We start from the raw sequence: 22,905 nt of genomic DNA, 5'->3' as shown, positions 1-22,905 counted from the left end.
CTTTCTTACTAGTGCTTTTCTAAGAAACCAGTCATCATTTCTATGAAGTAGCAAGTAGCACTTCTTTTAAAAAAGATAAATAGGTTGCAAAATGCTACCCTTTGGGGCCTGCAGATCATAACTTAAAATTTTTTAAAAAATGCTATTTTCAAAACCCAGATGAGAGATACCTGCAGGCAGATTTCCACCAGAAGGCAAACCTGAGAGAACAGGCCCACCCACTAATACCCAGAGGCCTTTTCTGGACTTGGGACAGGACACAGGCAGAGGGACTCCTGACATCCATCGGTGAGTCCCTCATTCCAGCCTGAGATCCCCAAACTCTCCTGGCCCTGCAGAGCTCCCCTTCTGTAGCCTCCCAATATCCTTACCTGAACTCCCTACTGTGGCTCAAGCTTCCCGCATTGTGTTCCTGTCATCTGCAGTTAGAATCCAGACTAAACTCCAGTCTCTTTTTTTCTCCCCATGCTGGCCAAATTCTTTACTTTCTGAAAGAGGCTATAAATTTCTAAATGACAACTCCCTTTTGAACTAAATATGTGAATTGTAAACAGAGAAATCGTAATGACTTCAGGCATTTGGCCACCTCCCTTGCTTCTTCCCTAGGCCTGGTCAGAGCCTCTCTTGTCCACACCTGCGCCACAGGGGGTTCTCTGGCCTGAATCCCGATGCCCTCCAGAACCCCCAGGCTGGCCCTCTGCTGACGTTCTCATCTCCCACATGGAGGAAGCGGCTGAGGACCAGTCACTCATGGCAGAGTCCTAGGGGATGGACAAGGAGGCTCTGAGCATGGAAAAGGAATTGAAGAGAACCACTTCTTGCTAGCAAAAAACAAGATTCTCTTCTGTGAGAAAAGAGCTCCAGAGAGTTGGATGGCAGCTCTGCTGACTGATAGCTCCAGGAGCTGAGAAAAGAAAGTAACCACAATTGGCCCTGGCTCAGAGGCTGTAGCCACAGCCTCCCAAGGGGTCCTTCTGCTCCACTGCCTTTTGTTCCACATGCAACTCAGAGAGGCCCAAACATATCAGGGGACCCCTGGATCACAGGTCCCCAGGAAGGAGAAGGGTCACAGACAGGTTTGGTTCAGCTTTCACAGCAGCTGATCACTGAAAAGCCATAACCACAGCAAGACATTTGCCTGTGTTTTCTCTCTTTCAAAAGCTTTTAAACTTTTAAACTCTCTTTTAAACTTCTGATTTCTCTCTTTTCTAACTGCTGTTATTTAATTGATGCTACAACTTCTCTTATTGAAGCATTAAAATGCCCAGGAAAATATTTTTAAAATACAGATTTGCTTAATATAATTCTTATGAATACATTATTTCTAGTTCATTGGACTCTTGAGAGATAATACAGGCTTTGTATTTTGATTTAAATAAAGATTCACTATTTATTTCATCATTAAAGTTTGACATGGATGGAGACATTTAGAATAACAAAGGCCATTTATGTGCATATACATAAAAAGACCCCCAAATCTAAGCACTACCACCACCACAAAATTCATAGTACTTTTTATTAGTTTAACCCTAAATTCACAGGTTAATTTAGTGGGGGGGTTGACATTTTGCAACCATTTTGCAAGGCAAGTCCAATGTCAAATACCCACCCAGAGTAAGGTAAAATTTCACAGGGTAAAGGCACAGTTTCCCACAAGACTGCTCTCACTTCAGTCATCAGCTCCAAGTTTCGAGGTCCTCAGGCCACTCACACTTCTGACCAACTGGCTACAAATTTGGGCGTTCCCATGATTCCTTCAGGTTTGATAATTTGCTAGAACGGTATGCAGAAGTGAGAAGGTGCTATACTTATGACTACAGTTTCATATAAAGGGTATAAATCAGGACTAGCCAAATAAAGTGACGCATAGGACAAGATCTGGCAAAGCCCAAGCACAAGGCTTCCATGTCCTCGGAACACATCACCCTCCTGACACATGATGTAAGATTACCGACCAGGGAGATTCACCTGAGCCTCAGTGTCCAGAGTTTTTACTAGGGTTTTATTACCCAGGCATGACTGACTGAATCACTGGCCACATAGACAACTCAATTTCCAGCCTCCCAAGGGATGGGGCTGATGCAAACCTCTAATCACATGATGGGTCCTGAAGGCTGGGCCAACCCCCATCCAGAAACTCCCTAGGGCATCTCATTAGCAAAAACTCAGGTTATGGTTCAAGGGGCCACCAGGAATAACAAAGACACTCTCATCATTCGGGACACACAAAGATCTTCCAGGAATTAAGGGTAAAGGCCAGTCAAATTCTTTATTATATACTTGTTTATTATTTATCATTTTTTTTTGTGGGTTAACGTTTGTTATTTCAAAATATTCTTTTTTGTTTAGGCATTTCTAAATTGTAGGGAGTCCAATTAGAAGTTTTTACTCCATGGCAAGCCAAACCAAACACAACAAAAACAACACAAAAATAATTACTTAAGTGGAATTTCCCTCCCCTAGAGCACTCTGAAATTATCATGTTTTAAAAAACAAAATTAATCCGAACACTTTTGAAGATCTAATTGGCTTCATTAAGCTATTATTCATCAATTGGGCGGCATCCTCTCTAGCAAGTAGAGATGCTCTAAGGAATTGCACAGAATGGAAGGTTTTTATAGAAAGGGGGGTCAGGGGAAAGTTACTAGTAGAAGAAAAGAAGGGATTGTTTCAGGCCAGGTCATGTTCTCTTAGGGGGAATAGCTGGGGAGTCCTATACTGCAGATGACCCCATCTTCTTTTAGGGAAGGTAGAGAAGGGCACATGATGGGTTATCTTACTGATGACGCTGACCAGAGAATTTCTGACTGACTACATTTCTGGGGGAGGTTGAAACTGTAAAGTTTAGCTACTAAGCCCTGGTTTGGTGACTTGGCCAAGCAGAACTGACACTATGATGGGCCTGTGCCTTTCTTTTTAACACCAAGGATATAGCAAAGATCATAGGGGCAAGTTTTCCTTGATTTGTTGGTAATTCATTGTAAAGTCCTTCACCCACGGGAAGAGTTAAGCCCCTCGCATGCCCCTGATACTTCCTTGAGCAAGAAGATCTTTAAGCAAGGCTGAATGTGGTGTGAATTAATTTCTTCCTGAGGAGATGACCTATGAAGAATACCAGACTGTTCTGGAAAATGGACAACTGTGAGGGAGGATGGCTGCCTTCCAAGGAAAAAAACAGGCCATTTCCAACAATAATTAGGAAATAAAGGTGTGGTGAAAAATATCTGGACAAAAGACTTTAATATAAGGTCATCCAAATGCATCTGTCCACAGAACTGGAAACACATAAAACATCTGCTCATTAAAACTGTGCATACTTGAGATTCTTGACTGCTTCTGACTCACAGCTTGCTATTTCTTCAAAACAGCAAAGAGAGTTTAACCAAACTTCTCATGTAAACACACGAAGATCCAGCCACAGCTGTGTGAATTATTTAAATCTACTCCTTTAACTACCATCACTCCTTAGTTTTTTAAAATTATTTAACTTTACATTCACAATGCTTTATCGCTCCAGTCACTACTTCTTGAAGGCTCACTATATTCCAGGGGCTGTTCTAAGCATGAGATTACGTGGGTGAAACAAAGCAGATGATATCCTTCCTCTCAGGGAATTTATATTACTTTGATTTTGATTAATTCAAAACAAAATATAAACCTCACAAGAAAATCAGGCATGGTTATCTCCCATTTTATAAGGAAGACAGCTATGCTTTAAAGGTGAGTCGCATGCCCAGACCAGGTTAAGAGGCACCTTTAGGAAAGGGAGCTAAAGCCTAGGGATGCTGATCCAGTGAGCTTCCCACTAAGAGCAGGCCCAAAGAAAAGCAAGTGAGCACTTTAAGTCTAAAAGATTTCATATGCAGATGAAAACATTCCTAGGTACAAAGATTACTCTCCCAAGCATCTATTAAAAAGGTAAAAATAAAAAAGATCTAGACTGTTTTTGACTTGTATGTAAATGAATTCATTCAAAAGTCTGGGCCAGGTCATTTTCAAAGCCTGTAGCAGGGAAGGCTCTCCTGAAAGCCGTTAACCCCCAGCTTTCTGCAGCTTTGAGATGGGTATAGATGCAGCACACGGCATCCACCAGGCCCACCAGCCACATACCTGGTACCTGGTAGGACTCCTTCAAGTCCAGGATATCCCTGATGTAGAATTTTGCGAAGGCTAGAAACACAGGATCCAAACCCCACAAGAGGGAAGGGGTCTCCTCTTCACACCGGCTGGGTTCAGGCTGCATCTGAAAGCTGGGCTGTGGCTTTTAGGCACCCTTAAAGGATCTGCATCACTGAATCGAGGATCTAGATGGGAGACAAAAAATCAGGCTGCAACGCGTTTAAAACCAGTGTAATTGGCACAGCCCTGAAGCTGTTCTCAGCGGGCATCCGAAACACCGGGGCTAGTCAAACTCCACGCCCCAGCGCCTGAGGAAAGGGGCGTCCCTCGTGTGAGGACCCGTGAGTTCCTTATGGCTACCCCACCCCTGCCCCCCGGTTAATCTCCTCTGCCCTATGGGAGTGTTTCTCCTTCCCCAAAAGTACCAATTTCGAAACGGCTAAAGGCCAATATTTTACTTTGGAAGATGGGTCCATACAGGCGTACCCTAAAACCGCTTTAAGGGGTGCGGCCCAGGGAGGAATGGGCACCCTTGTGGCCATACTCGTGAGGGACAGAGTGGGTACGTCGGCCCGTCGCTCTGCCCCTACACCTTCCGGCTTTCCGGACGAGACAGAGGAAAACGGAAACTAGACCCGCTCGTAACCCCTCCCGCCGCGCTCGCCGCTGGTCCACGGCTCCCAGGAGCGCACAGGCCCGGCCCTTCCGGTACTCGGAGGCCGCGGCGCCCACGGCCACGTCCGGCGCTGGAGCGCTGGGCCGAGGTCACCTCTGCAGTTCCGGCGGCGCCCCACACGGCTCCCTGCGCCAGACCAACCCCGACTCCGCGCCACGCCCTTCCTCCGCGCTGCCAGCGCCTCGCCAGGGCCCCGCCCACGTGCCAGAGACCCCCGCCCCTCGCGCCTACGGCTCCGCCCACTCCAGCGAGGCCCCGCCCCACCCTGCGCCCGCCGCGGCACCACTGCACCTTCCCAGGTGGCTGCGAAGCTGCCGAAGTCTGTTTGGCTCCGGCACGCTCAGGTCCCCTCAGCCGGCTGGGCCTCCGCGAGCCTCCGCTGGAGCGTGGAGCCCTTAGCTTAGAGGCCTGGGAGCTGGCTCTGAATTTCCTGCTACCCAAGCTCCGCTCACCAAGTCTCCCTTTCACCCCGCCCCCCGCTAGTGGTAGGAACCGGAGCCACGACCTCCAAGAGGTTGGACTGGTTCAGCCTACCTTTTTTTCGGTTCCTGATACAGTAAATGAACAAATAAATAAAGCAATACCAAACCGGTATCTAAATTTAAGCCCTTGAGTGAATGCGAGGTGTTGACTCTACCAAAGACTAGCCCTGCAAGATCATGACAATAAATTTTGTCTCCTTTCCTGTTATTCTATTTTCTGGAATGTTGTACATTTAAGAATTTTGAAAGCTGGCCATTTTGGTAAATCATGGCCACCTTGATGTGCATGTCCCCAGTAGTTGTAATTTAAAGTGAGAAAAGATAGCCACTCTCATAAATAAGCTATGTCCGGACATCACTTCAGATGGCAAGAGTTCTTCCTAATTTACAGGGACTCTGTAAAGTAACAGGTCATTCTGGTAGTCAATTCCCTCCGGAGGCAGGTGGTGGCCAAGGAGATAATTGCTGAACTATTTAGCAGAGGAGAAACTTCAAGCAGCTGGAATGGAAAATATATATCATTAGAACAATGGCATTAATTACATCCCTGGCCACTGATGAAACTGCAAAACAGAGTCCTGGATAAAGTACAGCATCACCCATATTCTACTGAAAAGAACAGTTGGGTTTGTGGAGTTTAAGATTAAATTAAGAGAAGACACCCTTTTAACAAGAGGGAGGCTCTCTTCAAGGAAGCACACCAAGTAAGACGCCCAGTAGGATGGGTGCTTCCAGCGGACCTGTCAGGTAAAGAGAAACAGGTTGGGTGACATTTCCCGGATGGCACACAACTTGTTCCTGGGAGGAACCCAAGAAGAAAATCACCATTGGGTGTAGTCAGAGCCTAAGAAGATTTCAGAAATGACTCTTGTGGCTCATTCAGGGTAGAATGGTAGAGACAAGAGCCCTTGGGGACTCCAAGCTTACTGCCAGCCTTGGGGAGGGTCACAGGTGAGGTGAGCAGAGCAGACTTTGCCTTGGAGTCTAGGGGTGCTTCTTTTGATATGAGCTGAAAAGTTGAAGGAGTAGGTTGCAATTGAATCCTAACGTGAAGCGTGGAACAGAATTTCCAGACTGTAGAAGCATCTAGAGGAGTTTGTGAAGATCTTCTCTGCCATCTCCATCAGAATTGATTCCAGGTTCCCCAAGGCACTGCCTAGAGAGGGGCAGAGGGACTTCTGAAATCATGCATCTTCAGCTTAGGATTCCATAACACAGCAAAGCAGATATTTCAAAATCCAACAGTCCACACTTAATCCTAGAAACCTACCCTTGCATTTCTCAGTGTGAAATAACTTGGTTTTGCAAGCATTTTTCTCAGATTAAACAATCCTTTCTAGAAAGTTAAGATTTTAGCAAATATTCTGGAAAACCAGGGGATTAACTGTGTATCTCCTACCCCAAAGTTCAAACTATCTTCCTTTAACCATTTTTGACATTTTATAGGTAAAAAGGACTTTGTCCACCTGTAAACTGGATTAGGTTATCTGTTTGATGTTTATAATAGACAATTTACAAATATTCTTAGTATATTAATGTTGTAACCCTTAGGGGATATCTTCAGTCACTCAACATACTTTGAATACTGTGTGCTAGGGGGGAACACTAGGAATTTTTATTTCACTGGAGCTAAAAGAGTGATGTATGTAATATATTATATACAAAACAAGAGGCTAACCTGTGAGTAAATATAAAATGTGGCCTGGATCATAACTACTGTACGGGTCACAGGAGGTAAATGGAGGAAGGGGCCCATTAAGTAAAATAACATGTAACCACTGCAACAAGGTAAGCAGTCAGCACATACAAGCTAGTATTGCTATTAACTATGAAGGTGGGATTCAAGCTGGGGTTTGAGACTATGCATAAGCTGTTCATTCATTCATTCATGAAAGCACTTACCAAGAACTGTATAAGACACTGGGGGTAAGAAAGAGACAAGAGAGATCATGTATAGCCTTCATGGAGCCTGCATTCTGTTGGGCGGAAAGGGGTTGGGCAATAAATAAAATGAGCAGAGAGTGTTTCTCAGTGTTTTGAAGGAAACAAAAAGTGTATTATGATCATTCATAGTGGGTTGTGGAATCAACTTTATATAGATCTACTTTCATCAGATGTGACAAAGTGACATTCAAGCTGAGACCTGAAGGATGAGAAGGAGCCAGCCGTGAAAAGCGCAAAGGTTTGAGCATCCCAGGATGCAGAGTTAAGGGTGAATGTCTGGAGGTAGGAAGTACTTACCTGTCAGAAGAACGGAGAGAGGATGAGAGTGGTTGCATATTCAATTGGAAAGAGGCAGAAGGCAGATCCCAAAGGATCTTGTAAGCTGTGATAGGATGGGTTTTACTCCCAGTTTCCCTATAAAGAAGGGGATCATATTGTGCTGGGGTGGGAGCAGGATGAACCAGCCATGTCTGTGGGCAAGCCAGCACAGCAGCCTGGCTGGAAAGGGCAGCTGCAGTGGATGCAGTCTGTGGAACACGATTTTCACTAGATTCCAAAGGGCTTGAGTTAGTTTCTACTTTTACTCCCTGTAAGTAATAGGATGCTGTTGATTATTGACCAGAGGAATGTTTAATGAATTTTAAAAACAGTGGGGATACCAGCTGCATCTCACATAGTATACTGAATCTATCCCCAAATGATGGTGAAGAAATAGTCAGAAAATATTGCCGGGTCCATTGCCGCCTGTAGTGTTGCTCCCCAGCAGTGTTGCTTGATCCCTTGTGATGTCACGCTCTCCCTCTCTTTGGTGTCTCCTTGGCACACAAACATGCTCTCCCCACTCTTTAAGTATCATACAACTTTAAGAAAACAGCCTCTCTGAAGAAAAACCCTCTAACGACTGCCCTTCCTCTCTCCTTTTAAAGTTAAATTACTTGGAAGAATCCTGCATTTTCTATCCACACTTCCTCCTCTCTAATTCAATTTACCATAATTTGGCTCATCTTAATTTAGCTAGCAACAAACTCCACTCCAGCCCACCACTTCCTTGAAATTTCTCTCTTAAAGTTAACAATTACATTCAAATTCTCAAACATAATGGATAGTTTCCTCTTTTTTTTGTCTGATTTTCTAGTATTTGATGATATGATCATGACATTCTTTATGGTTTCCTTCTACCTGTTTCTTCCTGCCCAGTGTCCTCTTCTCCTGTTAATCTTAAATGTTGATGTTCTCCAAGATTCAACCTCCTGCCCAAGTTCCTTTTTACCCTGTATACTCTTTCTGAGAAGCCTCATCCAAACCTATGGCTTTAACCAAACCAATATTCCTCGCCTCTTCATATCTAACCCAGAACTGTCTCCTGAGCTCCAGAACTCAGTTTCCAAATGGATTCTCTTGGGTACCTCAAACTAAACCTCTTCCCCCACAGTTCTTCCTTGACAAATGAATGTCATCACCACCCACGAATTGTGTAAGTCAGAAAACTGGAATGCATCACAGACACCTCCCTCTCTCTTACCCTCGGTTGCTACTAATCACAAAGACCTGTCAATTCTGCTTCTTAAGTGTTTTCTTAATTTAGTCCCTCCTCCCTGCTCCTGTTGCCATAGCCTTATCCAGGCTTTCATCATTGCGTGGAGTATTGTCATCACCTTCCAACCAGCTCTTCCGCCCTAGGCTGGCCTCCCTTCGATTCATGGTCTATGCTACTGCGAGGATATCCTTATAAAATGCAAATTGGACAATGTCACACTTCCTTGTCTAAAACCTTTCAATGGCTTTATGTAGTCTGCAAAATAAAGTTCAAATTTCTTAGCATTTCATACCAGGTTTCTCGTGGTCTGGCTACAACCCAGCTCTCTGGACTCATCTCCCACCAACCTCTCAAAGCGTTCTTCGCTGTTCTGAGGAGTACTTCCTCAAGATATTAATAAAAGTCTGGTCAAATAAGTTTGAGAAAGGATGAAAACAGATTTCAGCACAATAATGGGCATTGAGAATGTCCAAGAAAGGAACAGAGTGCATTAAGTTTGAGCACCAAACTCTATTAAACATATCAAGGAATTTAGTTTGGGAAATGCTACTTAAGGCATTTGGAACAACTTAAGAGTTCCTAAAATATGTCATGCTCTCTTTTGCTTTTCCCCCTCTACCTGGGATGCCATTCACTTATTAATTAATTAACCTAAAAAAAGAACTGTATATACTAAAGAGTGCCATACACTGGGCATACAAAGGACAAAGAGGATCTGAGTGAGCCAGACAGGTAAATATAATTACAACACGTCATGATAAATGCTGCATAAACTGGCAGAATAAGGTAGGGGAGTGGAGTTGGGGGAATCAGGAGACAGTAACCTTGCCTGTTCCTTTTTCACCTGAGTTATCTCTGAGATAGATGTCAGTTTTCACTTCATGTATTTTGAAGCCTAGTTGTTAAGTGCACATGTATTTATAATAGTTATATCTTCCTAATGTAGGGGCTCTTTTATTGTTATGAAATGTCCCTCTTTGTAGTGAAATTTCTTGTCTTAAAGTCTATTTGGTCCACTATTAATATAACTACTCCAATTCTCCTATAGTTTCTGTTTGCATATCTTTTTCTATCTTTTTACTTTCAACCTACTTGTGTGTTTGAATCTAAGGTGTGTCTCTTGTAGACAGTATATAGTTGGATCTTGCCTTCTATCCAGTCTAACAATCTCTGCCTTTTAATCAGGGTGTTTAGACTCTTCACATTTAATGTAAGTATTGCTATGGTTGGACTTAAATTTGTCATTTCTCTATTTGTTTTCTACATGTCAACTCTCTTTTTCATTCTTCTGTTCCTTAACTGGCTTCTTCTATGTTCAATGTTTTCAATGTAACATTTAATTTACTCTGTTAATTTTGAAAAAAAATTAGTTCTTTTTAAGAGATTGTAATCTAAGGATTAAATATACATCTTAATGTATCACAATCTACTTCATATTATTTCTAATTTAATTTCAGAAAAATATAGAAACTTTGCTTCAATATTGCTTCTATTTCTTCCCCACTTTTTGTGCTTTATTGTCATATATATTGCATCTATAAATAAATTCAACTATACAATAATTATTGCTTAATATAATTGTACATCTTTTAATGAAGTTAAGATGAAACAGAAAAAGATAACTATATAGTCTTCATATTAGCCCATATAATTATTGTATTTTTTTCTCCCTGAAATTTTGGGCACTCTGAATTGAATGAGCCCCTTTGACTGTGGCAGAGGTACAGTTGTGCTCTGACGGACCATCTACATTGGCCTGTAAGGGGCTGGAGCTGGGGAGGGGAATGGGAGTAGCCCCAGACCAGAATGCCATAGACTCCTACTGTGCTTACCTGAAGTTTAAGCATAAACACTTCTCAGATTGTTAAATGCCTTTAATCTATATCACTTCTGCCTCCCCAGCAGTGTTGCTTGATCCCCTGTGATGTCACGCTTTCCCTCTCTTTGGTGTCTTTTTGTGTATTCTCAGAGTGTTTTGGTTAATTTTGTCCAGTTTTGTTCATCTCTTTAACCAACTATGTCCCTAATGGTAGGGCTTTTGGTTTATGGTATGTCCATTGGGCCGGTGAGATGAGGTGGCTCAGAAAATAAGGGATAAAGGACTGAAACATAGAACAAGTCAGAAATTACCTTGTTGAAGAAAGCAATTACTCATAGCACATCCTGTCTCATGGACTTTGAAGAAGATTTCTCAGTGAGCAGAAGGCATGGTGTCAACCAGTGTGCAATTCACTGGAGCATTTTCTGGATTAAGAACCAGAAATGACATTGAGTGATGGCTGAGGGTGAGATACTCTTTACATCCTTATACTTAAACCAGGGAACTTGTTTCTGCCCAAATAGTCTGATTCTACCAAAGAGGATCCAGACAAAAGGATGATGACCTTGGCAAAGATGAAAAGCAGGAGGTAATGGGCTGGGATTTCATCCTGGAGAGAAGAGACAGATACTCTCATAAAGAAAAGTTGTGTCCTAAGAGCCTGGATTGAGTGCAAGAGAAAAAGTCTTGATTTTGTATTTTGAAAGTCTGTATCTTGATGAAAGCAGAATGGTGGTTGCCAGGGACTAGGGGGAGGGAACAGGGTGTTATTATTTAATGGGCACAGTTTCAGTTTTGCAAGAGGAATGGAGCTCTGGAGATGGATGGTAGTGATAACTGTACAACAGTATGAATGTACTTAATACCACTGAATTGTATACTTAAAAAAAATGAAGGTGGTTAATTTTATATTGTGTGTATTCAAAATTTTAAAAATTGAAAAAACAAAGTCTGTATCTCAGGCAATGTTGCCCACGGACTGTGTTTTACGATATGTACACTTATGTGACAGTCACTTGGCTGCTATCTTATGCCTGGTCATTTAAGCCACAAATCCACACCCTGCTTGCCAAAGGTGGAGGTTCCTGTCCTTCATGGGTAGTTTATGAGTCAGGTGGACTTTTTTGAATTGGATTCATGCTCAAAATGAGGTAAGTGGAAACAACCAAGCCTTGGTTCTTCACCTCAAATCTTGGATGCACACCCACTCTTCTGGGAAAGTCCCAGAGTGTTGCTCTAACAGATGACAGATGTCCTTATAGGGCACAGCTGCCAACACACACACAACTGCTTACCTAGTGGCTACCAGCTACCTGTGAGACCACCAGCTGGAAAATAAACTGTGTCTTATTCTTGTATCTCTCTCCTTTTTATAAAGATGCTGCAAAGATTACAAGGCACTTAGAGCTGACTAAAGATTAAGTTTTGGAGAAATGGAATTAATAGTCATAATAAAAGGCCAGGATAAAAGGATTAATAAAAATGACAAAAAGAAATACGAACTTTTCTTTTGATGCATTACCTTTAAAAAAGCTTGTAACCTTGATCAGATTAATTATGTACAGACATGCATACAATTTTAAAACTAATTAAAAGGGATGGTGTTTTCCAACTTTTAAATGTTGAATATATATTATTTGATAATAAAAGCCATTTTTAAAGTAGCATCCCTTGAATTTCACACACATAATGTTGGAAGAAAGAAGCTAGATACAAAAGAAATGAATACTGCATGACTATTATATCAATGTACAAAATCAGGCATAACTATTCTATGGTGTTAGCAGTCAGGATAGTGGTTACTCTTTGCTTGGGAGCACTGACTTTCCAGAAGGGGGCATGAAGGGAACTTCTGAGGATACTGCTCATTTAATGTTTCTTGATCTGTACCTATATTTCAATAAGGTATTTTTTCAAGTTTTCACCCTCAGTATTTGAATTCGTGTGTTTAAGGTTGAGCAGAATTAAAAAGTGAAATCTTATTAAATGTATAAGCTCCCACATTTTGTGCTATTGTCATGTGCATAAGAAAATAGAACATTTTAAATGTTAATGTAATTCAAGAGATGAGATGTAACATCATGCTATATTTTTCTTAATTATATGACATGTGCCTATAGGCTCAAGCAGCCATGACATTTCATTAGTATTAGCATAAAGCTGGGTTGATTAGCATAAAGCTGAATAGAATTTTGTTTCTCTTACCAATTTATAATTCTCCCCAGGGCTACTTTCAATCAAGAAAAAATTGAACTCCCCAGTGATGTCAAAGACAGCATATTGCAGAGGTTAATTAACAAGTCATCTGGAGAAGATTGAACAGCCATTGTGCTGACAAGTTCAAGAGCTAATCGGTTCTGATGATGTAATTTGCAGCAGGGCTTGATGTCTATTGGCTCGAAGGGTGACAGCTGCTGTGAGCCCTGATGATTAAAGTGTGAAGCATGGGGGCGGGTGAGTGCTTTTAAATGATGGGAGACTCTTACAGAGCCAAGTGAATACAACCTGGTTATGCTGGTTACCCTGTCCAGCAAGCCTGCCCAACTCATCTTTATACAGATTTTACCAGGTCTGCCACAATCTGAAATCTAGGCTCCCAGCCCTTCAGGCAACACTGATGCTCCTTCCCTGAACTCCTGGGGAATGTAGAGTCGTCATTACACACCTTAGCACTTGTTTCTTTACGAGATATTTTGTGAATGTTCCTCAGGTTCCCGCAACTTGACAATAAGCTACTTAAGGGCATAGTTTTTTCTGCATCTCCCACAGCATGGAATATAATGGTAGGCACAAATATTAAATTTTAAAAATTGGGGCAAAATGTTGATAATTGTCCAAGCAGAGTGATGGTAACATATGAGTTTGTTCTACTGTTTATTCTACTTTTGTGTGCTTGAGAATTCCCTTGATAGCAGGGTTGGCAGATTTAGCAAATAAAAATGCAGGATGCCCAGTTAAATTTGAATTTCAGGTGAACAAGGAAAACTTATTATTAATAATTTTTATTTTGCTATACCACCATAATATTTCATGTAATCTAATTTAATTACATAATTTATAACAATGTTATTCATATATACAATTTATTATACAATTATATTGCTACTATATTTTTACATTATTTTATTGTATGTTCTGTGGCACTGAAAAATTATTGTTTGTCTAAAATTTAAATTTAATTGGGTGTCCTGTATTATATCTGGCAACCTGACTTGCTAAAAACTGCAAAACATTATTGGTGATTAATCAATGGGCTAAAAGAAAGTAGGCTATAGAAACAGTACCGTGTCTCTTACAGTGTGATCTGCTGTTACTTGCACTGGAATTGTCTATGAAGCCAGCTCCCCATGGTTCTCTCCCCTCACCCTAAAGATGCCAAGTCAGTATTTCTGCTGGGGGGCACTCTGCATTCGTGAAAAGATCCCAAGGTAATTCTGGGGCTATTGATAGCAGACATGATTTCTATGATGTTTCTGGTTTTTCTGATTGATGGTTTAATTTTCTTGCAGGGGTCTTATTTGAGCACCTGCTATTCCATTTTTTTATCAGGGACCTGACTTAAGGGATGATAATATTCCTGTTCTAGGACTTACCCACTAAAGATTACAAGTCAAATACTGTCACAAATATTCTAGTAGCCTTTTGTAGTTAAGCTACTCCTTGAATATTCATCCAGTGGCCTAGCATCTTAACTAATGATACATATTTTACCAACAAAAATTCATTGTTATTGAGAAAATTGTAGTTGGCAAATTTGCAGCTCCATTTAGTATTTTAAAGCCAGGGTTTCTAGGGCAACCAAATGTCCTAGTTTGCTTGGGAATGTTCAGTTTTAGCACTGATATTCTCATGTCGTGGACTATCCTTTACTTTCGGTTGTGCCTGGGCATCCCATCTGCAATAGATGTCACAGTACACCACCCAGATCCCCTCTCAGAATCAAGGCACTCTACACCAGCTGCTGGTAGTGTCAGCTCACAGTTGAGACCCTACTCAGGGATTTTCCCTTATTCTAATTTTGCCCTACTCAAAATTTATGCCAGCCCTTCTAAGATTGAGGCCCAGAACTGAAATTATAAGCAGAGCCCCTGTGAAGACAGAATTCTGAATCTTAGCAAGTTGGCTATGTCAAAGTCAAGGCCTTAATTGGGAAGGAATGAGATCTTGAGATATGGTATGAGGACATATGGGTCAATGTTCTTATAAATCTTGACTCCTCAGATTTCCTATGAATCTTCTGGGCTGTAGAAGGGGCCCACTGTCCAGGCTAAAAATTAGCACTTCTCACTTCTGAAGATACAGAGATTTTGCCTTATAAGAAAACACCTCCTTTATCAAAGGATCTTAATGCAGCCTGCAACCCCTGCTTCATACCCCAAAACCAATAACCAGGGTTAACTCACAACATAAGCAATGGGTCTGCTAAGGGAGAAAGCGACTATTGGCAGAAGCTAGGAGAGTATATATAGATCCTGAATATGCCTGGTCAAGGGAGGTGGGGGAAAATGTATGGTTGGATAAGGAAGAATTCACTGATAAGAGAGCATTCTCCTATGACATAGGAGTTCATCCTGACAAGGACCCCAGGAAATGGAGCCATCACACTGCTAGGATGACTCTTGCTTCCAAGAGAGAACATCATCACATCAAATTGGTCTGCTCTATCAATGATATCATATTAATCATACTAGGTAAGAATTGCCAGTAAGTTGGCAAGACGGCCTGGGTAGATACTTGTGCTTCAGAGTGTAGGAGTTAAACCCTACAAAGATCGGGAGCTCTGCTACATCAGTGAAATTTTTAGGGGTGTAGAGGCTGGACTATACTAGGAATCCTCTCCAAAATAAATGACAAATTGTTGCATTTCATGCTTCCTGCTACTAAGAAGGAAGCACAGTAACTTATAGGCTTTTAGGGTTCTGTAGACAGCATTTCCCACACTCAAGAATACTGCCTTGGCCCTTTTGCTGGTAACTGAGAAGATTTCTAGCTTTGGCTGGGGCTTTGCAGCAAGCACAGCACGTGGTGACAGCAGCCCTGCCACTTGGGTCTTTCTAGCCAGCATATCTATGCATTTGAAGTCATTAGCATTGCCTTATAAACTCCCTATCAGTCCCCTAAAGTCTTGGGTGAAGAGGTACCTCCTACTGTGGACATGAGAGGTGGTGGAGTTTCAGGTCAGATTCCTGTGCTACAAAACAGAGACTCTAATATGTAAACCCCAGCAACAGAGAACTCAAGTACCCTGAAAACTGAGCAAAAAATGGGATGGGTAGGGAGGGCCCAGCTGACAATTGGGTTGCATATCTAATTCATCATTATACAAATTAGGAAGAGTGGGGAGGAGTTTTAAAAAATGAGCCAAATGAGTTGTGAAAGGCAACAAAATATTAATGTTTTTCACCATTTTTCTCAGATAGTTTGTGTAGAAAACATAAAGGTGCTGCTGAAGCTTTAACCCATGTCTCCTCACTAGCTCAGAAAAGGGATAAAATTAGGATCCCAGTATAAAATTGTGTTTCTCTGGCTGTTCCCCCAGATACCAGGTGGTGCCACCATGTCCCTCCTCTGGCTCTGCTCCAGCTCCCTGGGATTCTGTCTGGGGCTGATGGAGCCAATGACTGGGTGCAAAGTGCCCAGTTTCTCCTGCAGATGCCCCTGCTGCCCCAAGGCTGCGAGCTTGGCACTGCCACCACAGCTGCTGCCTATCGGGCTCTCAGCACCCCACAGAGAGCCCAGCCAAACTGTCCGGATAGCCTTGACCTCCTGCCATCTGACTTCCCTCAGGTCGGGAGCTGGGCTGGGAGACAATCTGGGTAAGCCACACTCATTTGTGCTCAGCAGGGGTTTATCTAGTGCTGTGAAACCCAGAGGAGATCATTTTTAAACATCCTTTCAAATGATAAAATGATTTTCAGTAATAATCGTGAAGAAAAATGAACAGCAATAATGGCCAGAGGAGAAATGCAACAGTGAGAATTTTCTTTTTTTTGGACTTTGTGCATATAAATTAATAAGAAAGCAGAAAAGAAGAAAGCTTACAGTACAAAAAAAAAAGATTAATAAGATGGCTTTTAAATACATGAACATATTTGCCCCCAGAATTTCATTATGAATTTTTTCAAACGTACAGCAAAATTGATGAAATTTTAGTGAACACGTATATGACCAGCACCTACATCTTACCAGTAATATTCTGTTTCCTTTGTCACACACTCATCTATCCATTCCTCTATACATCCATCAGTCTTACTTTTTATATTTAAATGGACTCTTTATTTTAAAACAGTGTTAGGTTTACAGAAAAGTTGCAAAAATGGTAGTGTTCCCACATAACACTGGACCCAGTTTCCCTACTATCATCTCATATTAGTACAGTACATTTGTCCCAACTAATGAAACAATAGTGACACATTTTTATTAACTAAACGTCATACTGTATTCAGATATCTATCATTTCCCCATAATAATCTCTTTTTGTTCCAGGGTCCTATCCAGGATATCACATTACATTTTGTTCTCTTATGTGCTTGGGTTCCTCTGGGCTATAAAAGTTTCTTAGACTAGCCCTGTTTTTGGTGGCCTTGACAGTTTTGATGAGTGCTAGTTAGGTATTTTGTAGAATATCCCTCAGTTTGGATTTATCTGATGTTGTTTTCATGGTTATCCTAGTGTTACAATTTTTTTGCAAAAAAATAGCACAGAAATCAAGTGCCATCTCAGCACATCATTATGAAGGGTACATGCAATCAATATGATTTATCACTGATGTTGTTAAACTTGATCACCTGGTTAAGGTAGTGTTTGCCAGGCTTCTTCATTGTAAAGCTATTTTTTTCCCTCCTTTCCATGCTGTGCTCTTCAGAAGCAAATTACTAAGTGCAGTCCACTCTTAAGGAGTGGAAATTATATTCCACCTCCTCTTGGGGGTATTATCTACAGAAAGTATTTGAAATTCTTTTGTATGGGGCAATTTGTGTCTTTTCACTCATTTAGTTAATTACTCAATCACTTACTTATATTAGTATATACCCTCAGATATTTATTTTATACGTTGGACTATAATCCCATATATGTATATGTGTATATATATGTATATACATTTTTTGCCCAAATTTTCCAGCTTTGGCCATTGGGATCTCTTTCAATTGGCTCCTTTTATTATTCTGATTAAAAAGTAGTTCTGTATTTTAAGTACTTTTTTACTTTCTGGCACCATTAAGATGCTCTGGGATCATCTTGTGTATTCCCTGATCCAATCCTAGAATCAACCATTTCGCCAAGCAGCCCTGGTTCCTTTTACTGGGGAATGATATTAGAAGCCAAGTTCTGGGCACTGGATGTGCTTATTGATATGGGAATGTTGTTTCCAAGCTGTCTCAGTAGGGCTAAGAAATATATGTCTAGATACTAACACATATATATATATACATATGTCTAGATATGTAGATATAGATTATTATATGGATAGATATAGATTATTTGTATGTCTATCCATCAATATCTATAGTTAGATAAACATGAGTTCATACTAATGTCTCCCATTCTAATCTAGAACCATAGGACTTATCTTAACCCCTTCCCTTTGCTTATCTGTAACCTCTTTCACTGACAGTGAGAAACCTGACTCCCACTATCTACCAGTCATTTGCTTATTTATTTACTCCTAGCACACACATACAGCAGTTTCAGAATTCTTAACTTTTACCCCTTTAGAAACACCTTTACCGACTAGAGTTTAGTGTGATGGGACATACTGTTTCTTCTGCCTTTAGTCATACAGTTTCCAGTCATTTCCAAAATTAGGTCAGCACCTCTGTCTCCCTATTCCTCCAGTGAGATTATAGTATATATCTGCATTATAATTAGTCTTTTGTCACAGGTTGTATTCCATCCTGGGATTCTTCCACCCTCCTAGCTGATTTTTTTAAATTTTGCAAACATTAAAGTCCACTCTTGTTCAGTAAAGTTCTATGGATTTTGACAAATGGATAGTGTCATGTAGCTACTGCTACGGTAGCTTTCATGGCTCTAAAAGTTCCCTGTACTTTGCCTAATCAATCCCTTTCTCTCTCCTCAAGCCCCTAGCAATAACTAGTTGATCTGTTTTCCATCTCTATAAGTTTCCTCTTTTCCAGAATGTAGCCTTTTGTTTTTTGCACTGTTCATTTAAGATTCATACATGTTAGCATAAGGAATATAGTCAAAATATTATAACAACTTTGTATGGTGATAGCTGGTAGCTAGAATTATCATGTATATAAATGTTGAATCACTGTGTTGTATACCTGAAACTAATATAATACTGTGTGTCAACTACCCTTCAATAAAAAATTAAAAAAAAAATTTTTTAAATAAAAAAAATAAAAAAAGATTCATACATGTTACATCTTTCTACATTGATAGATAGTAACTGCACTAGAGGGGATGAGGTTTGGATAATGTGGGTAACTGTTGAACCACTGTGTTTTACATTTGAAACCAACATAATATTGTATATCAATGATACTTCAATTGAAAAAAAAGGTTCATACATGTTGTTGCATGGATGAAAGTTCATTACTTTTGAAAAAAAGAAAGAACATATACCAATTTTAGTTCCAGTTTAGTGATGAATAATAATACTTCAAGACTGAATTTCTGCAAATTGGTTAATAACTTAATGAAAATTGATCTTTGCTTTTTCATATTCAAGGAATAGTACAATCAGATTTGACTACCTACTCTTAGTTGATCAAAAACACTTTTTATTCGTTTTAATTTTGAAAACTTTCCCTCACATAAAGTTACAGATGTGCAATATTCACAGAAAAAGTAAAACTTATGGCTGCTACAGGTATGGGAAAAGATGTTCCATCTTGCTCTCAGAGAAATGCAAATTAGAATTATGCAATAATTGCATTTCTCAGATTGTCAAAGATCAAGGAGTTTGATGGCATAATATGTGTGTGAGAATGTGGGAAAGCAGAAACTCCAATATATTGCAGGTAGTATAAATTGGGGTATCCCTTAAAATTATGGCAAAGCAGTTAGGATCCTGGAGAATTTGAGGCGCCCCAGACTCCTGGGAGGCAACGCAGCCCTAAGACCCCTCACGGTGATAAACAGCCTGCCAGTTGTTCCCCCTCCAGTGCGGCCCTGCCACAGTGGCTGAGTAGCCAGGGAGCAGCTGAGCACACGCACGCAGTGGCAGAGCAGCCGGGGAGGGGCTGTGCCCACAGCAACTGCCCAGAATCTCCTCCTGGTGCACAGCTACCTCGGCCAGACCCCGAGGCCACTGCTGACGCACAGCTGCCTGACACAACCCAAATAAGGGCGCAGCAGCCCAGTTTAAAAAAGACAAGTGCACCCCTATGTTTATTGCAGCACTATTCACAATAGCCAAGAAATGGAAGCAACTTAAGTGTCCATCAGTAGATGAATGGATAAAGAAGATGTGGTACATATACACAATGGAATATTACTCAGCCATAAGAAGAAAACAAATCCTACCATTTGTAACAACATGGATGGAGCTAGAGGGTATTATGCTCAGTGAATAAGCCAGGTGGAGAAAGACACATATCAAATGATTTCACTCATCTGTTTCGTGTAAGAACAAAGGTAAAACTGAAGGAGCAAGACACCAGAAGACTCACAGAACCCAAGAATGGACTAACAGTTACCAAAGGGAAAAGGACTGAGGAGGATAGGTGGGAAGGGAGGGATAAGGAGGGGGTTAAAAAGAAAGGGGGCATTATGATTAGCATGTATAATGTGGAGGAGGGGGCCGGGGGAGGGCTGTACAACACAGAGAAGACAAGTAGTGATTCTACAACATCTTACTACGCTGATGGACAATGACTGCAATGGGGAATGTGGGGGGAACTTGGTGATGGGGGTAGTCTAGTAAACATAATGTCCCTCATGTAATTGTAGAGTAATGATACCAAAAAATATATATATATATATATTTCCCAAAATGTCTTTGGTAGCTTAAACGCTGAGAATTTTGCTAATGATGGAAACTCTTTGAATATCTAGATAACTCCCAAATAAAATAGTAATACTGAATCATCAAAAAAAAAAGTAATCACGAAATTTATAATGGTGATTGATTTTGAGGAAAACAGGTAGACAATTGGGTGCCAGGATGGAAAGAGACCTTCTTTTCATTGTGTACTCATTTGTCCTTATGAACTTTGTGCTGTGTTGCATACATGTGAATGTGATATAATACATTAAATGTCAATTAAAAATCCTTGGAGAGTGTAAAACAACTGCAGAGAGTTGTTGGGGGTTGAGAGCCTTGTATCTCTGGATTTAGCATCATCCTGGCTACAGGAAAAAAAAGATGAGTGGCACTGAGAGCAGCAGGGGCAAAGGTGGCCGATATCCCAGTGACTCATTCCCCTGTCAGGTAAGGGAATATCTGTGTTAAGGATCAAACACGTATGCAAGGAGTGCAATACATGGATAAACATGGGTGTTTTTGTAAAGCTAGATGACAGAAAGCATTCTAACAATTTGAGAGAAATATTTACATTGAAGATTGGGCCTGGGAATCATCCTAGACCTCTGCCTTTTTCCATCTACATATCTAGGAATCACCAAGTCCTATCAATTTAGCCACCGAAAGATGTCACAAATATCTTGACTTCCCTCTTTCACTTTCCTGGTACAAGACACCATCAGTAACTACCCCAGTCTGGCATTCTCTAATATCCATTCTAAATTAAAATTCCTAGGAGCTGCTATATTCTCTTTTATGTTTTTCTTCATAATTCTTATCCACATATGAGAATATGTATTGGTGTGCTTGTTTGATTAATGTCTACTTCCCAATTGGACTTTAAGATCTATGAGATCAGGGACCATGTCTATCTTGCCAACCACTATATCCCAAACACAAACATTTGTGTTGAACAAGTGATAAAACTAGATTATGAAACTCATTGGAGAAACATAACTGTACATATACAATGAGAATATTCTAAAACTACATTGAGGAGAATATAAGGAGATAAGTTATCAGGAGCAATTGTGTACTTGGTCATGGAGGAAAAATGCTAGGTCTTTTATTCTCTGACCTCTACAAGTGTTCTGTGTACTGGAGAGTTGTCAGTCTAGATGCTCCAAGGAGGCACAAGACTTCAAACTAGTAAGTTGAACAACTCTTGTTTCCATTGGGAACTTGTTTCTATTCTGCTTTTGTGTAGACCAAAGAACTTATTTGAAGACACGAGTTCAAAGAAAACTACCTATATTGTTTTAGCAGCACCTCCCTAGCTAGTCTGTGCAGGCTGAATATAAATAGGGTGGAGCATGTGGCGAAGTTTTACTTCAGGAATTTCCTGAAATAACTTTCCATAAAAGTTCAGCTCTCACAATTGAAGATTACATTGACTTCATGCACTGCTAGTGCACATTTTAAAACTTTCTGGGGATCAAGGTCATCATGAAGTTTCCAATGATTGTATTACTAGGTTACAATCGTCTTTTCTTCAAGTTCCATTGTAATAATGATAATGTATTGTAATAATTTGTTTATTATCAATGTCAATTTTTATGTACCCAGAAATCTTGTGCCCTCACATTAATTGTATCTGTAGAATCTTTGCAATTTGCAGACAATCTGTCTCTTCTAACTTTGGACTGTGTCTTTATCAAGGGCAGGAATATAATAGGAACTCAATAAATATTTCTTAAGTAAATAACCTAAATTCAGTATCTGTAGCTGACTCCAGAAGGAAGAGAGTTTATTAGAGACAGTTCTGGTCAATTCACCACTTATTAGCTCTGGACAGATTATTTAATCTCTCTTCATTTTTTTCCCTTTTAAAACATTTTTGAGAAATTTAAATGTATAAATAATAATAAAATTAACATCTACCAACAAATTTTATAAATTTTTAATATTTTGTCAAATATAATGGAGAAAATGCTATGTGTTCATCAAATTCTATTTCATTTTCCCCTTCCCATCTCCCAGCCTCCTTTGCAGTAAGATTAGTACCATGAAGCTAGTTGCACCAATGGGCTGTAAACAGATGTGATGTGTGTTACTTGCAAGGAGGTAAACATAGAGGAATGACTGAATTCTTTGTGCTCTCTTCCCCTTCTTCAGAGGCCATGGAAGCCATGTTTTGAAATGGCAATTCAAATTCGAAGACCCTAGAGTCTCCATCACCCTGTAACTCTCAGCTACTCTATGGATTGGTGTTTGACATCACTCTTGCTCTACATCTTAATCAACACTGAGTTTCATCAGCTTTTAACACTTTTCCACCAGTTTGATAATATGAAATCATTGCTTTAATTTGTATTTAGCTGATTATGAGTGATGCTG

The 22,905-nt window shown here is 40.5% G+C and overlaps 1 protein-coding gene and 1 long non-coding RNA gene across 12 annotated transcripts in view; one reads left to right on the top strand and one right to left on the bottom strand.

Moving 5' to 3' along the window:
• The window catches only part of STN1 (STN1 subunit of CST complex), a 40,036-nt gene extending 34,792 nt beyond the window's left edge, over positions 1-5,244 (bottom strand). For 5 of the 11 annotated variants that reach the window (XM_017671596.3, XM_073240479.1, XM_017671606.3 and 2 more), the window contains exons 1-2: positions 4,606-4,930; positions 4,111-4,304 (exon numbers count right to left, since the gene is read on the bottom strand). In XM_017671596.3, coding sequence (XP_017527085.3) covers positions 4,111-4,243 — 133 coding nt within the window. In that variant the 5' untranslated portion in view covers positions 4,244-4,304; positions 4,606-4,930. The other 6 variants (XM_073240475.1, XM_073240476.1, XM_073240473.1 and 3 more) reach the window with 6 other exon arrangements.
• A 4,662-nt stretch (positions 5,245-9,906) lies between these two features.
• Positions 9,907-13,024, top strand: LOC140850566 (uncharacterized). The gene is made up of 2 exons (XR_012133505.1): positions 9,907-9,968; positions 12,803-13,024. It is a non-coding gene; the product is annotated as an uncharacterized lncRNA (long non-coding RNA).
• Positions 13,025-22,905: the final 9,881 nt, after the last annotated feature.

This window comes from Manis javanica, chromosome 7 (assembly GCF_040802235.1).
Source record: "Manis javanica isolate MJ-LG chromosome 7, MJ_LKY, whole genome shotgun sequence".
Lineage (NCBI taxonomy): Eukaryota > Metazoa > Chordata > Mammalia > Pholidota > Manidae > Manis > Manis javanica.
Note: the sequence above shows the minus strand (reverse complement) of the source record. Positions and strands in the feature narration are given on the sequence as shown.